This window comes from Amia ocellicauda, chromosome 9, assembly GCF_036373705.1.
Source record: "Amia ocellicauda isolate fAmiCal2 chromosome 9, fAmiCal2.hap1, whole genome shotgun sequence".
NCBI classification, from domain to species: Eukaryota; Metazoa; Chordata; class Actinopteri; order Amiiformes; family Amiidae; genus Amia; species Amia ocellicauda.
This window is the reverse complement of record NC_089858.1, coordinates 5,326,261-5,341,491: the sequence shown is the minus strand read 5'-3', so window position 1 is coordinate 5,341,491 and position 15,231 is coordinate 5,326,261. Positions and strand designations below refer to the sequence as shown.

Sequence of the window (15,231 nt, the reverse complement as noted above, 5' to 3'; positions counted from 1 at the left end):
ATCCTCTTTCTGTGGTTCTCACAACGTACTCTTTACTTCAGTTTAGCAGAGTGTAGGATTTGAAACTTGAAGTGTTTACAAAAGCAGTGTCCCAGTCACCCATGAAAGAACATACGGTGAGGACAGACTTTCCTTGGAGCTCAGGACCGGCAGTGTGGCATGAAGCGACATAATAATGCCTGTGGTTTGTCTTCATTTCTCATGCCAGAACCAGAGTCATTCCTCTGTGGCACCTTGATTAAAAATTGCTGATGGGATGGTTATATAAGAAATGAAGAAATGATTTCAGATTTCAGAAAAAAAAAGTTGGATACAAGAGTAGTCTGTTCAAATCATTTTCCTGAGGGCTGTTATTCTATAATAGCGAGTCAAGCTGAATATGGCTCTGTGTGTCGGCTGACATGACATGGGTTAGTGACGTGGCAAGGGCCTGCGTCTCATGGGTTTGTATAGATGTTGCTCACCCTGTGATGCGAGGTGTGGGCAGGTTTGAACGCCTCTCCCTTTCTCTTGCAGGGTCTCGGCTGGCGTCTTTGAACCAGTCGTCATTGAAAGCCATTAATACCCATGGCAGTTGCATTGGCGAGTGGACTGTTTTCTTAGGTTTTCTCTGCTGTCTGCCGTGGAGGAGAAGAACAGAATCAACTTCCAAAGGTTAAACGCTGCAGTTCCTGGCACCTTCAGCACTGTGCGGCTCGGTTACCTTTTGCAATGTTGATTTATATTAATAGATGTATAGAGATGATAAATATATATAAATGTGTGTGAGTGATGTACACCACTAAATGGGTTCCAACATGCCAGACTGGCGTGATAAATTATTCCAATACTAACTGTAATTTATATCTTCTGAGGGAAACTGTAAGTCACGTAAAAGGTGGTGGGAATTTAAGTATCTAATATATCCAATTATGTGACTGTAATGCTGTTGGTTCTCTTTGATTTTATGACTGTATTTCCCAAGAGCAATTTGTGCACTACGTGGCATCTAAGAACCAAAAGGCACTATGGGTGATGTAGTGCAGGGAAGAGAAGGTCATTCCCATACAACCTTTGTACATTCCATGTTAACAAATCCTTTAATGGGAAAAGCAGGCTTTAGTGAATTGTTTCTTGTGTGAATTAGCCTAAAGGGATCAAGTAAAATTAATAGCAGTGCACAACATCTTCATTTCTGGGTCTTAAACTACATTTTAAAATACTGGGAGCTAAACAATTTTAACCTGTAATTAAAATGAATGTTTACTGCATTTAGAGGGTATATAGACTGGTAAAATTGCTAGAAATCCAGTTAGTTTTTGAATATTAGTTTATGAATCTCATCAGGGAGGTAGTATAAACCACTAGGTAACATGGGGCCACATTTATAAGAGGGAAAGCTTTAAATGTCATTTAACTGTGACAGATTTGTTTCATTGTTGTTGCTTTTGTCCTCCTGTGATTTCAGTGACACTCATAATCACAAGAGGCTCTCGGATCTCTAGCTCGTTGACCCGATATTGTCAGATTGAGTATTAACTAAAATGGATAACTCATCTGTGACAATAGAAATACACACACTCATATACATGTATATATTTATGATCTCAAAATAGCAAGACTTACTTCATAATGTCATTGCTGTAGGCTTCCCTGGTGGATTGTGGTAAAGGAGCAGCAAAACGTATATTTTCCCATAGTCACAGACAGATGCTTATTATGATCTAAAATTCTCTAGAATTGCATTTGAAGCTCTTTGTTAGAGATGTCACCTGTTGAAGGTGTAGTGTCTTCAGGGTGGGGCCTCTGTGACTGTAAGGCACTCGTGAGAGGCACGTCATTGGTGTAAAATAGATGTACTAAGGCTATGGAAGAGATGGGTCTTTCAGGTTGTTTGCTGTATAATCAGCCAGGCTGGACACTGGACAGATAAATTGAAAGGCACAGTTATTGCTGTACTCTTAGGGGCTCTTACCAACACTTACGGATTCTGAATATTAATTAAAGATGTCAGTCTTTTCAGTTTTACATTACGATTGTACACACAACCTGCTCTGGGGTCGGGCCGCAAACTACAGCTGCGTGATGGGCCTGGTTGCAGGCAGGGACAGCCGAGACCGAGCTGCTGGATATCATCCCACCTGACAACGCAGATCACGTCTCTGTTTGCCTTGTGCTTTTCTTTGCTCTGTGAACGCACTCTCTCATCTACACTAGCTGTGCTAGTTGACCTCAGATTTGTTCTTTTTTTGGCTATGAGGTGCTTGTCTTTTATATAATTTTGTATTGTTTTGTCTTATTAAAGATTACATCACCTTAGGTCCTATTTAACTTCGGGTCTATTTGGGAAAGATGCTCTCGTAGCTTCAGTGCAGCGCAGCCAAATGGACACATTTTGCCATTGGCCTTTGATCAATTGTCTTTTTCCACGCTATCGAGAGCTTTTAAGGCCCTGTCCTGGACTGTAATATAACATCAAGGTCAAAGATGACTTTCAATCTGGGAAATCATGAATGCCAGGGAAAGTAAGACAAATTAGTGATGTGTGACAGTTCAATGGTTACAAAATCATATCACGAAATGTCACTCCCAGGGAATTGCATCTAAAGCAGCACAGTGAGGAAGTGTAGTTTGTCAACACAGTTGAACATCTGTGAACTTGTCTGGAACATGTGTAGGTACACTTACACTTCACACCGCACTGGTGCGATTAACACCCTAGAAAAATGTCAGGGGGGGGAAGATAATTACATTCAAATGGCATCTGAAAATATTTTGTAATTAACAAACAGGCAATTACTTTTAACGCACTTTGTTAGCTAGAATTGTTCTGACTTGGAAAGCGAGACGTGACTAGTTCTGTAGACCGTTGTTTTGTTCAGTATAACAGGAGGACGTGGATTATAGGTGGCCTAGTCTTTTATTGACCAGGACATGCACATTCATTTAACATATACATTTCAGAAACGAGGTGTGTGGCCGTCATTGAGCCGTCTTCTATAACCACTGCAGACAGTCTACTGTGGGTGTGTCAGCATCATGAGAACTTCCGTTTACCAAGTATAAAAGGGACAGGGAAGGGTTCAGTATTATGTTATATTCTGTAAAGAAAGGACACCCTCGACCTTAAAAACTGTCATGAGATATTGCTCCTTTTATTACAACAATAACTCCACGTAGAAGTCTGTCTTTGAACACATTGTAATTGGAGCCGCTTTCATTCTTCCTGTAGACGTACTTTAAGAAATTTAAATCTGGTTGATGCCAAGTTGTCAGTGTCAGAATGATACTGTCTGTATTCCTGTCCTACATTAGTTCTTTTTTGCATGGTGCAATACGTTTTTTTTTTTTTTTTTGTATCCGCTGGAATGCACCTTTCAGTGATTGTGTATATTTACTGAATTTACAATACAACTTGAAAAGAACTGGCAGACTTAAAAAGTTGTACTTGATGTTGTGTGTCTGCACTGCTGGACTGAGGCAGACTGCTTTAGGACAGTGACTGGAGAGCCAAGTCAAAGCATGACCGCATACTGAGCCGGCAGTGTCCTCCTGCTTGCCGTAGTCTGATCATCGCGGTGTACTCGGAAACGCATCTCGAACTTATCCCAGGAAAATGTCTGTCTGTGTAAATCCCTCTATTAAGTGACTGTATCTCGGTCCAGTCTGTGCACAACATGCAACTTAACCCTTCAAATCATGAAAACCATGATCTACATTAACGGATAGGGGGGGCACATACAAGCCCAAATTCTTTAAGCACTTATTCTGGGGAGGGGGGAGTTGACAACTGTATTTCATATAACAAACTACAAAACCACTAAACATTTCATGACTTAAAGATTTCTGACCAAAGGAAAGAACAGCAGGTCACAAAAGCTTGAAATATGTCATTTTTAAGAAAATCTGAGAGACAGACTAGCAACAGTCTGTTAATGTGCCACCTTGCATCTGAGGCACGAAGTTCTGCAAATCTGGCTGTAAGTGCTGTGGAGGGCTCAGACACTCCTGTAGGCCTCCGTTGCACAGGGGCAGCTGTAGACGAACACTACTGTGCCATTGCGGGTGCCCGGGGATGGGGAATCTGGCATTGTGTTCCAGGTTCCACAGAGAATTAGATGAAGAGGGGTCTGACTGATTGCTGCTGTGTTTGTTATTATTTTTTTTTATTTCAAATCTTCACATTATTGTTCACCCCAAGAGCGAAACGAGAGTGACTGAACTTGGCTCACTGCTGTGAAGGCTATACAGTTGGGCCTGAATGGGCCGTCTCTGTAGACTGTGTCAATGGCAGCAGCAGGGTTGCACATTGCCTTGGTTGGCACAGAGCCTACAGATATGGCACTAAGTGTCGGGGTAGTGGCTCGAGGACGGATAAAAATCAAGTACAAATCCAATGTAATTTAGCCACCAGCCAACTTGTTGTATTTCTCCAACAAGTGACAACCAATTGCCGAGAATTACTTTTGTTAATGTTTTTTTTGTTTTATTAATCCAATGCAGTTTAAACCTTCCTATTACCTATCCCTTCTTTACATGGTTTGGAATGTATGTATGCAACTAATTGAGGATCAGCAAATGATTAAGAGACTGTGCACTTTTACTTTAGTAGTGTTGGGCTTGGTTTTTAAATGCAACCCAATTAATCACTTTCTAAGATCTCAGTTCCTCCGACCCGTTTCCCGCTGGCTTAGACCTCGGGGGCAGGAGGGGGAGAGGGCGGGGCGGCGCTTTTCTTTTTTGCGAACATGTTTAAACAATTTTTTTTTTTCTCCTCTTAAATATTGATTTTCTTTTTTATTATTGCTATCATTACTATTATGTGTATTATTTTCCAAACCAGCGGGCTGGTTTTCTTGTTATTTTTGATGAGGCATATGCACTGACGAGGTGGGCGGCGCAACTCTCCTTTCAGTGACGCATTAGAGAATTAAAATGAAACCATCTTTGTGTATTACATTTTAAAAACAAAGAAAGTAAAAATAATAAGTTGTTTGTGGTTCTTGTTTGCTGAAACTGTTTTGTAAACCAGACCGTGTTTTGTTGTAAAAATTGTTTGGTTTCCTACATACTTGACTGTTTGTAACCTGTGATTTTTATAAAAAACAGAAAAACATTTAGCTAGTGAGGTACTGTTGTAATGGACTGAGAGAGAGGGGTATTCTTACGATATACATCTGCAACAACCTGGAGGGACTGAGGGAGAGGGGGTTTCAAATCCACTCATATTTAATAATTACACACATTGGGAAAAGGACAAGTGGAACAATGCCACAATCTAACAACAACTCTAGCCTTAATTTTTTTTATATATATAAATATAAAAAATGTATTACACCATGATCAGAATCAGGCTTTTTTATTTTTAATTGATCCTGCAGTTACAGATAAAGCCATGAATTCCTCCCCTCCCATGCCTTTGTATTGGAGATGTATATCTACAGGGTATCTTTCCATCTACACCTTGTTTTCACACACGTTAACTTTAGGGACGCCCGTGGGTTTTCAGCAATGCGATGGAATTCCTTGCAATAAGAGTGTCAACAGAGGGACCCTTGTTCCCATAGTTTTCCCATTGAAAAACAAGAGATTCAGAAGGCTAGGTGGGGTGGGTATTATTGCAGCTATGACACCTTGCTTTTTCCCTTGTTAATCTAAACTGCTCTTTTTATTTGGCCTTCAGATCATTTTATTCAGTTGCTGTGTTCACCCTTTTGATAGGGGTTAAGTCTGTCATTCTGTTGCTTCGAAGTTCCAAGCTGTAATGCTGATGTATGTTATTGTAATTACACACAGGCGGTCATGCTAAACACCTTCCTGAACTTTATTAATCGTGCTACTGGAGGACACCACCTCTGCTGTGCAAACAATTAGGCACAACCATGTCAACCTGACAGATGCCTGCAAACAGTTTGAGGATCACATTTCACTGTTAAGCTTTCCCATAGCACAGAAGAAAGTGGAGACCCCCAGTGACAAAAATTAAAGCGTGTCAATAAGTATGACGTGGCCCATGTGAATGCACATACACCGGCCTCAAAGCCTGCAGGGAACACGCAATGGGATGTCATTCAACTGCACAGTTACTGTGTGTTATGCAATTATAATGTTTTTTAAATATACAGTTAAGATCGCAGGCAAAAAAAACAAACTGCTTGAGTCGTGTTGGAATATATATAATTTGTGACAATTGAATTAGCCCTATTCTGGTGAATAGCAGAAGATTTTATAATAGCCACCTGCATTCATTGCATAAATATTCTACATCAATCTGAATGATATCCACATTTTCCCCAATGCAACCTTTTTTGAAATGCAACAAAACCATAAAGCTCTTTAACGCAATAAACGGAAGAATGGTTTGGCATCGTTCTAAAGTCAAATTGATTAGGGCTGGTATGAATCGTAGTTCAAGGAATGCTGTTAATTGCAGTGCATTTCCTATCGGTGTGTTCTGCGAGGGGCAGGGATGATTGAAGTCTGTTGTCTGAAAACCCCGGGTCGCATGATGTTCATCACAACAGCACTCGAACTTTGAAATCTGTCATTTGTTTTTCAGTTCTTTTTTCAGGGTTTTGTTGTTTTTGGAAAGGGATTCAAGCTATGCACAGGAGTCCAAGACTCCCTGATTTAAAAAAGAGGTTAACACTTTCTAACTCCTACTTAAAATGGTTTTAAAATATGACAAATATTTCTATAATTTTCTTAACTCGATTGATATATAATGGAATGTATGAAAGAGAATTATGTAGATGGCTCTATTTTTGAGATTCTCCAAAAATAAAATAAAAATGTTTTGGTTGGAAATAAATTTTATAACATTTTAAACATTGCTCCAAATGTTTACTTTTATTTTTATTTTAACAGGATTTTTTAATGTATTGATTCACTTTAGGTGGAGAACCATACTGTTATTTGATTAAAAGTATATTTGTATTCTCATATTTGAATGTTTCCTATTTTAGATTGTAACCGTACAATAGGAACAATGTAAATGTAATATTTTGGGAAAATAAAGATGATGTTGGGTACCTCATATCCCTGTTCTGTGTTTCTGTTCATATGAGATATACACAGATTTTAATTAATTCTGTACAGCTCATAATTCCACACAAGTAAATTCGTGTATTTGTCTAGGTTATTCCGGTGATAAGACCTTGGAGCAAAAACACTGTCACTGTGCATTACATGTACTGCAGATCCTCCCTATGGTTAAAACACTCCTAAGGGTCAACAGGCCACTTTAAATTGCCCTCTAGTGGTGTGTGGTGTGTGCCGTCCTGTCCGTGGCGACACTGTGTCTGTGGGTTTAGACTCCGGACCACCATGTCTCTGTACTGGATGAACTGGTTATTGAAAATGAATGGATGGTAACTTAATTACCTGAAGTGAAATTCTGCCCCCTGGTGGCAGAATTAGGTATTTGATCTGAAAGGGCCCTGCAGACGGCTCGGTCCCATTTTAAATACTTAATTTTTAAAACATTTTGGGAAAGCAAGACATATAGTTTATTTGGATCATTCTCCTCCTTTTTGAAAAATGTGGGACAATACAGCTTGTCTAGAAATGTTTATTTTTGGCACAGATATTGAAAGATATTATTGGCATGACAACATAATACACAACAGGATAAAATTACAAATCAACTATATATACTAAAATAAACGCCCAAAATATAGACCCCTCTAACCCCTACAGAAAATAAAACAAAAAGTAACAACAGAGTTTGTCAGTGAAGTCGGTATTTATGGTTTTCTAACTTCAGATGTTGCATAACTCTCTAATGTCTCTGATTCACAAGACAGATGAGTTGGAAATGCTTTCAATCCATCAGAATGAGATTACTTTTAAAAACTGAAATTGCCTCCGATACCCCGCAGTGTGAGATAAGTAGGTTAAGTCTTCACTTTTATTCCTGTTAAGGAATGTAGTCAATGTTGACTTCAGCGTATGGGCATGTCTTCCCAGCCCTCCACGGGGCAGGACGGCGCCTGTGCACGTCTCCTCAGAGGGGCTCCTCATGCTTGGACCGCCGCCTCCTGTGCCGTCTTCCTTTCTTCACGGTGAACAGCGAGCACAACTGGCACCAAAGGCTCTCCTCTGGCACGATTTGTACCCCGCTGGCAGTCCTGATGGGCCGCAGAGCGCAGGAGCCTGGGAGAGACGGAGACATTGCTCAGCTGGATGTTGTCGTTAAAAAGGGGGCATTGACTCCTGACGGAGGTGCTTCGTCTCTGAACCATTAAAGGCCTCAGCCAGCTCCTTTGATTCATCTAAATGTGGGCCTATCACTCGGAGTTGTATTTCAGTCTTATGTTTCACATCCTGACAGATGGAAAAGAGCTGAGCGGCACCCTTCAATATACACACTGATTCCCCATTTTTAACTGCTAACTTCATGGTATTTGAGTAAGTAATAAAAAAAACAACAACTAAGGAACCCAGATCTTTTTACAGCTGAACCGATGAAAGTGCAACGAAGTTCAGCCTCTGGAACTGGAATCCAACACCAGCCACTCAACGCCAAGAGCAGCTGGGCCCGGTCAATAGTGGAGACGAGCCCTTAACTGCAGAAATCAAGCACTGTATTGTTTTCCAATCCTGGTCCTGAAAGACCACATTTTAATTCCAATCAAATGTATCAGGTTGTTAATTTAACTCTTTAATTGTGTTAGTTTTAGTTCTATACTCAGTCTTAGCTTTCTGTAATACTGCAGTTTGGATGTGTTGTTGCTAACGAATTGAGCAAACAGAATAATTTCCAGTCAGTCCTCAACTTTGAATAAACTCTGCTCTCTCCAGTCTGTCCAAACAACAGGTTAATGACGCACAGACACAGATGGGTGATTATATTGTAGGAAAAAGCCATAATAAGCATTGTTGATTCCGTACGGGCTCCGCTTCTACTTAATTGAGGTCAATTAGCTGTTAGTTTGACACTCTTGAAAGTCACTGAGTACCAGGAGAGTAAGCCACTGGTTTAGGACAGAGGAGAGCCTCAGAAGGAAACCATACATGTAAATTCCCAGCTGCGGGGTCAGTCTCCCATAAATCAGCCCCAGTTATCCAAATCCAAACCCTGTTTTAATCTGAATCATGAGTGCGTTGTGCTTCTCTGTACTGTGCCTGCGCTGTGCGCTCGCTGTGTCCTGTGTGGACTGCTTCGTGGTGGCGCTCACCCAGTATGAAGTAAGCCGTGCCCGCGAGGCAGAAGATGATGAGGAAGATGGTGCCAGGGCCCACGTCCTCCAGGGAGCAGGTGTTGGGACAGGCGCAGGGGCTGTGCACAGAGATCTCCAGGGCCCCGTCCAGCTCCAGGGGCTGGGAGACGGACACCGAGCGGTTGGGGCTGCAGTGGTAGTGCGCCACGGTGTACTGGGGCTGGGGGGGCCGGGCTGGTGGGAGGGAGTGCAGGAGACCAGTCACTCACCTGTACTTTCTGCTCAGTGTTTAGTCTCCGATTGGCTTTTTATGTTGTTATTTTGACAGACCTGGGTATGTGACGGAGAGGGTCTGGCTGTGGTTGTTGTAGTTGAATTCATTCCCTTCGTGTCTGCCGTAGTTCAGGTAATAACTCACCAGCCCGCTGCCTGTGTGCTGTCTGGGAGGGACGTTAGAAACATGAGATGAAATTAAGTCACTGATATCACCATATTACATTTCAAATAAAGCCACCTTTTCAGTTGAAAAGGTATGAGCTGGCTAGTAATGGTCCTGTGATACTGAAGTGTGAATTCAGTCAAATGAATGATTTCATTATCATGTGACACGCTTTTGTGAGCCTGTACCCCAGTCCACCTCATACCTGACCTCCACACAGGCCGCCACTCCCAGGCACTGTGCGGCGGAGAGCTCCGCGGGCTCGGAGAAGGGCACACACGGGCTGAAGGACAGCAGCACCGCGGCCCCCGCAGGCGCCCCGGGCCCCGCCGCCGCCACCGCCGCCACCGGCGCGCCCCGCTGCAGGAAGCCGGCCGAGTCGCCCAGCGCCGCCAGGTTAATGACGCCGGAGCCGTCCTTCAGGATGCACTTGCAGGGGTTCACTCGAAGGCAGCCCGTCCTCTTGTCTGCGGAGGCGCAGGAGCCGATGTGAGGACAGAGGAGTAAGAGCAGGCAGAGCAGCCGGCCCTCCATGGCGCAGCTCCGGCTCTGGGCATTGCAGCGGTGGCGGGCAAGTGAGAAAACTCATGACATCCCATGTGCATGTTATTACCACAATAGTGTGCAGATGCATTCCGCTGCGCTGTGCTGAGCACGACTTTTAATAATCATATATACAGCAATATAATTATCTAAATGTATCCATACATATGCAATCATATTATTCATTTTGACTTTATTTTCACTCAATAGCCTAATTACCAACAACAAGAGTGTATGTCTCTCTCCCTCCCATGTGATATGACCTACGCATGTTCCTTACAGATGAACACAGTCCGGTGTGTTAATCTCAACATCTGGACTGTGAGACATTGTTGCATCCAGCGGCCTGGTTCCACACTGTGGCGTCATCACGCTCCGCTTCGCTGAGGGCACATTAGTGTTGCGCAGATGCCCGCAGATCTGCAGCATCCCACCGATCCCATTTGGTGGAGCCGCGCATAACTGGGCAGATCTGCGGACATCTGCGCTACACGAACCGCAGTTGTGTCAGTGGTTCATCTGGTGTTGGTGCACAGACTAATCCCTGATACTCACAAACACGTCTGCATGCACTAAGGGCAACATGTACCGTCAATCCGAACATCAAACAAATAAAACTACATTTCCCAGCAGACATTTAATCTGGTGCGTTACAAGAGTGGCGGTCCAATCAGAATATACCGGAAGTTATGTAAAATCAACGCGTTTCCACAGGAAGTGACGCACGCAACATGGTGAGTTGGTGTTTAAAATGTGTGTTTGGTCGCTGTAATTGCGAAGTTCACTGTATAAATAAAGTTTATAGTAAACGCATACCAGAATACGTTCATGTTGCCTTTTGGATACAATGCCGTTCCTCTGTTATATGATTCGTCATGTTATGTAAACTCACTGACAGGAATTAACAGCATCTAGTATCGCTATGTGCGCACACAGCCAACAAAAACACATCAGCTTTCTTTTTACACATGTAGATAGAAAATGGACAGTGCGTTTAATCCGCTAAACAGTTGAGTCAAATAGATTGCTATGCATTTTCTGAAATATTAAGTAAACGTGTTTTTTTACTGTATTGTGTATAACGTCATACAAACTCCATATCACAGTGATCAAGATGCACCTGACAAACAGCAACAGACATCAATGCATCCATTAGTAAAGCAGCCTCTGGGCTCATCTGACACTGTTGGGGTTCAACAGAATCGCTCGCCCGGGTCCAGTGTGTGGTTGTACAGGGCATTTGGCAACACGGTTCAGTCATGTGTGTTTCCATTAGGCGTCAGGAGTGGATCAAGTCGCTGGGATGGGCCTGGTTGGCTTCAGTCTGATGCTATTCACCTATTACACAATCTGGGTTATAATTTTGGTACGTATTCAGTTGTTGCTTCGTGGGTTTTGCTTTCCCTTTTTTTCTTTAAAATTTACAAAAAACATAACACTTAACCTGGGAACATCTGATATGTCAGTAATGTCCTGTGTTGTTGTTTATTTTTGCAGCCCTTTGTGGACAGTGACCATGTGATCCACAGGTATTTCCTGCCCCGGGAATATTCTGTAATATTGCCGGGTGTTGCTGCCTTGGTTTTAGTGCTGTTTGTAGGTAAGTGGCACAAAGGGTAGCCCCACATTGACTTACACCGATCAGCCATAACATTATGACTACCTGCCTAATATTGTGTAGGTCCTCCTTTTGCCGCCAAAACAGCCCTGACCCGTCGAGGCATGGACTCCACTAGACCTCTGAAGGTGTGCTGTGGTATCTGGCACCAAGACGTTAGCAGCAGATCCTTTAAGTCCTGTAAGTTGCGAGGTGGGGCCTCCATGGATCGGACTCGTTTGTCCAGCGCATCCCACAGATGCTCGATTGGATTGAGATCTGGGGAATTTGGAGGCCAAGTCAACACCTTGAACTCGTGATTCATCAGACCAGGCCACCTTCTTCCATTGCTCCGTGGTCCAGTTCTGATGCTCACGTGCCCATTGTAGGCGCTTTCGGCAGTGGACAGGGGTCAGCATGGGCACCCTGACTGGTCTGCGGCTACGCAGCCCCATACGCAACAAACTGCGATGCCCTGTGTGTTCTGACACCTTTCTATCAGAACCAGCGTTCACTTTTTCAGCAATTTGAGCTACAGTAGCTCGTCTGTTGGATCGGACCACACGGGCCAGCCTTCGCTCCCCACGTGCATCAATGAGCCTTGGCCGCCCATGACCCCGTCGCCGGTTCACTGCTTTTCCTTTCTTGGACCACTTTTGATAGGCACTGACCACTGCAGACCGGGAACACCCCACAAGAGCTGCAGTTTTGGAGATGCTCTGACCCAGTCATCCAGCCATCACAATCTGGCCCTTGTCAGAGTCGCTCAGATCCTTACGCTGCCCATTTTTCCTGCTTCTAACACATCAACTCTGAGGACAAAATGTTCACTTGCTGCCTAATATATCCCACCCACTGACAGGTACCATGATAACGAGATTATCAGTGTTATTCACTTCACCTGTCAGTGGTCATAATGTTATGGCTGATCGGTGTATTTCAATGGCATGCTCAGATTTGGGAAAGCACTTCTGGTATTCAAGTAAATCTCATGTTTGTGATGTCACCTTAATCTCCTGATCTCACTCTACATGTTTCATTCATTCATTGAACTCTAAACCTGTGCATTGATGTTCCTGCTCTATTTGACAGTGATACACCAGATGACAGTCTTTTTAAAACAAACATTTTCCAGTGAATGCACAGCATACATAAAGCAACTTTTCTTCCCTCTCTTTCAGTCACGTAACTGCTAATTATTTTGTTTTTAGGGACCTTTATTGGTGTTGTTACATGGAAGAACAGAAAACCCAAGAAACTGGATTAGAAGGAACCGGGACAGTTGTGCTCCTGCTCTGTGGCCCAGATCTCCAAGACAGGACTTCAGGCACTGGGGCACCTGATGGGTAGAGCTTAACCTCACAAACCTCTTTGCCCATTCCAGGGATGAAATCTCCATTGCAAATTTGAGCCGTGTCAGAATTCCCTTGATGTAAATATTATAACCCTGGTCCAGAGAACACAGGTTTGTGTGGTGAAGACAGCTGTGTAGGTGGTTTACATTCCTATGCATGTTGCCTGCACTTCTGCAGCGCTATAGTAAAGCACAGCACCTGCAGTCACTGTGTACATGGTTTTATCCTGCTAAGTGTGCCCTGTCATTAGCACCAAAATAATGCAGGCAACTTGTGCTATCGTTCAAGAGTTCATGTAACCATAGGTTGTTAGGAATTTAAAAATAGGTGAATTAAGGGACATGCATTTTTAAGTCTTACAGTTGCCACTAGAGGGCTTAAGAAAACTGTTAAAATGCTTTAACTACAAATTCCATTGAAACATGTAATAGAATAATCTTTATTTTATATAGCGCCTTTCATGTTAGCACATGCCAAAGCACTTAGATAGCTACTGAAATAGCTACGCATCAGTATGTAAGTATATATGTATATTTACATGCACACATATACTTATTGGTAAACAGCTGTTATAATAACATCTTGTATATATTTATGCCCAGCATGTGGTTAACTTTGAGACATTGCTTTCCGGTGTTAAAAGGATATAATAAAATATCAGACATTATCCAAACAAGAATGTTTCCATTTTATTTGTATTCATTACGTTATTTGTATGTCCCTCAAAATCCTGTGCAGGTATATGCCTCTTTGCACAGCCCACTATGCGCCGACTTATTATAATGCCAATTCATTCATATTCATTTTTAAATGAAATTTTACAAATCATTAAAATATGATATTAAACTGAAATGCAACACTTGCCTTGCGTAGATTAATGGAATAGCCGTTTAAAAAAAATGTTACTTAATTTAAAAACAAAATTATTCAAATCCACAAAGTGAGTCACAAATTACAAAGCTGTTCATTCAATGTATTTATGACTCTGTTTATCATTAAATTAATTTAGAATTAATTGCATAAATCTCCTGTGCATGGTTACATAGAAATAATATGCAGAGAGATTGCAATGAGCTGAAGACTTTTCATTTACCCGTCTCACATTTGTGAGGGTTAACTCCTGATTAAATTACTCTTTCATTGTTCTCTTATCCAGAGGGAAGTGAGTCAGCTAGGACTTTATTTTCCCTTCACAATTATTTTACTTAGTGTGTGTAATATTTCTAAAACTGTTTCTAATGTTGCGTTTTTATTTGCTGTTCTAACGTGTTTATACAGTAAAAGTAATCGTACATTTATTAAAAACGTTGTTGCCCCCCTGCCCTGCTGGTTTTTGTTCCAATTAAGCTCCCAATTGCTTAATTGAACTGTCATTTCAATTAAGGGTCAAATTAAGCAACTAGAATGAACCCCAGCAGGGCAGGGGGGTTGCAGGACCGGGTTGGGATCCAGTGCATTAGGCTTCAAAGTGTGGTATTGATCAGGAGTAGACCTTTCCTATCTCTCCCCAACCCTTAAACATTTCAGGTCACCAAATGTCTCTGTGCTGCCCTTTTGCCGCCACATGAGGTCGCTTGAGTGACACATGATGAAGAGGACACTCGGATGCTCGTAACCTAGCAGCTGTGCTATTCTTTTGTTTTGATTAATTTGAAACCTCTTTACTTGCTTTAATGTGATACCGATTTACAGAAGAACAGGCTGTTGTTGATTTAAAGCTTTAAACGGGAACTTGTGTCAGTTTTTACTATGGTGACCAAAAGTTGGTTGTGTTAAAATATTTCAAATAAGTGTAATGTTTACATTCACTGAGAAAATGAAATGTATGTTGAAAACCCCTAACAAACCCGCTGTTAGAAATGTTACACTAACATCCTCACTGTCTGACGAGAGCATGAAGTGTCCGGCAAACATCATGAATGACATGAACAGCGATGCCACTGTGCAAAATACATCTTCACTTGTGTAATCGGAAATGCACATGACGAGGGGTTTCCCAATCAGTCTAGTTAATGGTTTAGTCAAACCTATACAATACGCATATTTTATTTTTGGGAGGAACTGTAATCTGAGGAAAAGGAATAACGTGGCATTTTTGTGGAATTCACTTTGAGGTTTTTCACTTTTTTTCTTAAGGTAAGTTATTATTATTATTAT

The 15,231-nt window shown here is 42.1% G+C and overlaps 3 protein-coding genes across 3 annotated transcripts in view; 2 read left to right on the top strand and 1 right to left on the bottom strand.

Annotated features, from left to right (window-relative positions):
• LOC136758442 (early estrogen-induced gene 1 protein) overlaps positions 1-7,015 on the top strand; it is a 70,231-nt gene extending 63,216 nt beyond the window's left edge. The window contains exon 12 of the mRNA XM_066712796.1: positions 517-7,015. Within this exon, the coding sequence (XP_066568893.1) occupies positions 517-562 (46 nt within the window). The 3' untranslated portion in view covers positions 563-7,015. The remainder of the gene's footprint in view (positions 1-516) is intronic.
• Positions 7,016-7,529: 514 nt separating this feature from the next.
• Positions 7,530-10,113, bottom strand: LOC136758191 (uncharacterized). Its single transcript, XM_066712461.1, has 4 exons — positions 9,785-10,113; positions 9,471-9,580; positions 9,159-9,374; positions 7,530-8,133 (listed from the first exon to the last, which is right to left on the bottom strand). The coding sequence occupies exons 1-4, from the start codon at positions 10,111-10,113 to the stop codon at positions 7,985-7,987; spliced, it is 804 nt and encodes a 267-aa protein (XP_066568558.1). The 3' UTR covers positions 7,530-7,984.
• A 627-nt stretch (positions 10,114-10,740) lies between these two features.
• dpm2 (dolichyl-phosphate mannosyltransferase subunit 2, regulatory) lies at positions 10,741-14,089 on the top strand. The gene is made up of 4 exons (XM_066712795.1): positions 10,741-10,856; positions 11,399-11,488; positions 11,620-11,722; positions 12,931-14,089. Exons 1-4 carry the CDS (start codon positions 10,854-10,856, stop codon positions 12,984-12,986), a joined length of 252 nt encoding a protein of 83 aa, XP_066568892.1. The 5' UTR covers positions 10,741-10,853; the 3' UTR covers positions 12,987-14,089.
• Positions 14,090-15,231: the final 1,142 nt, after the last annotated feature.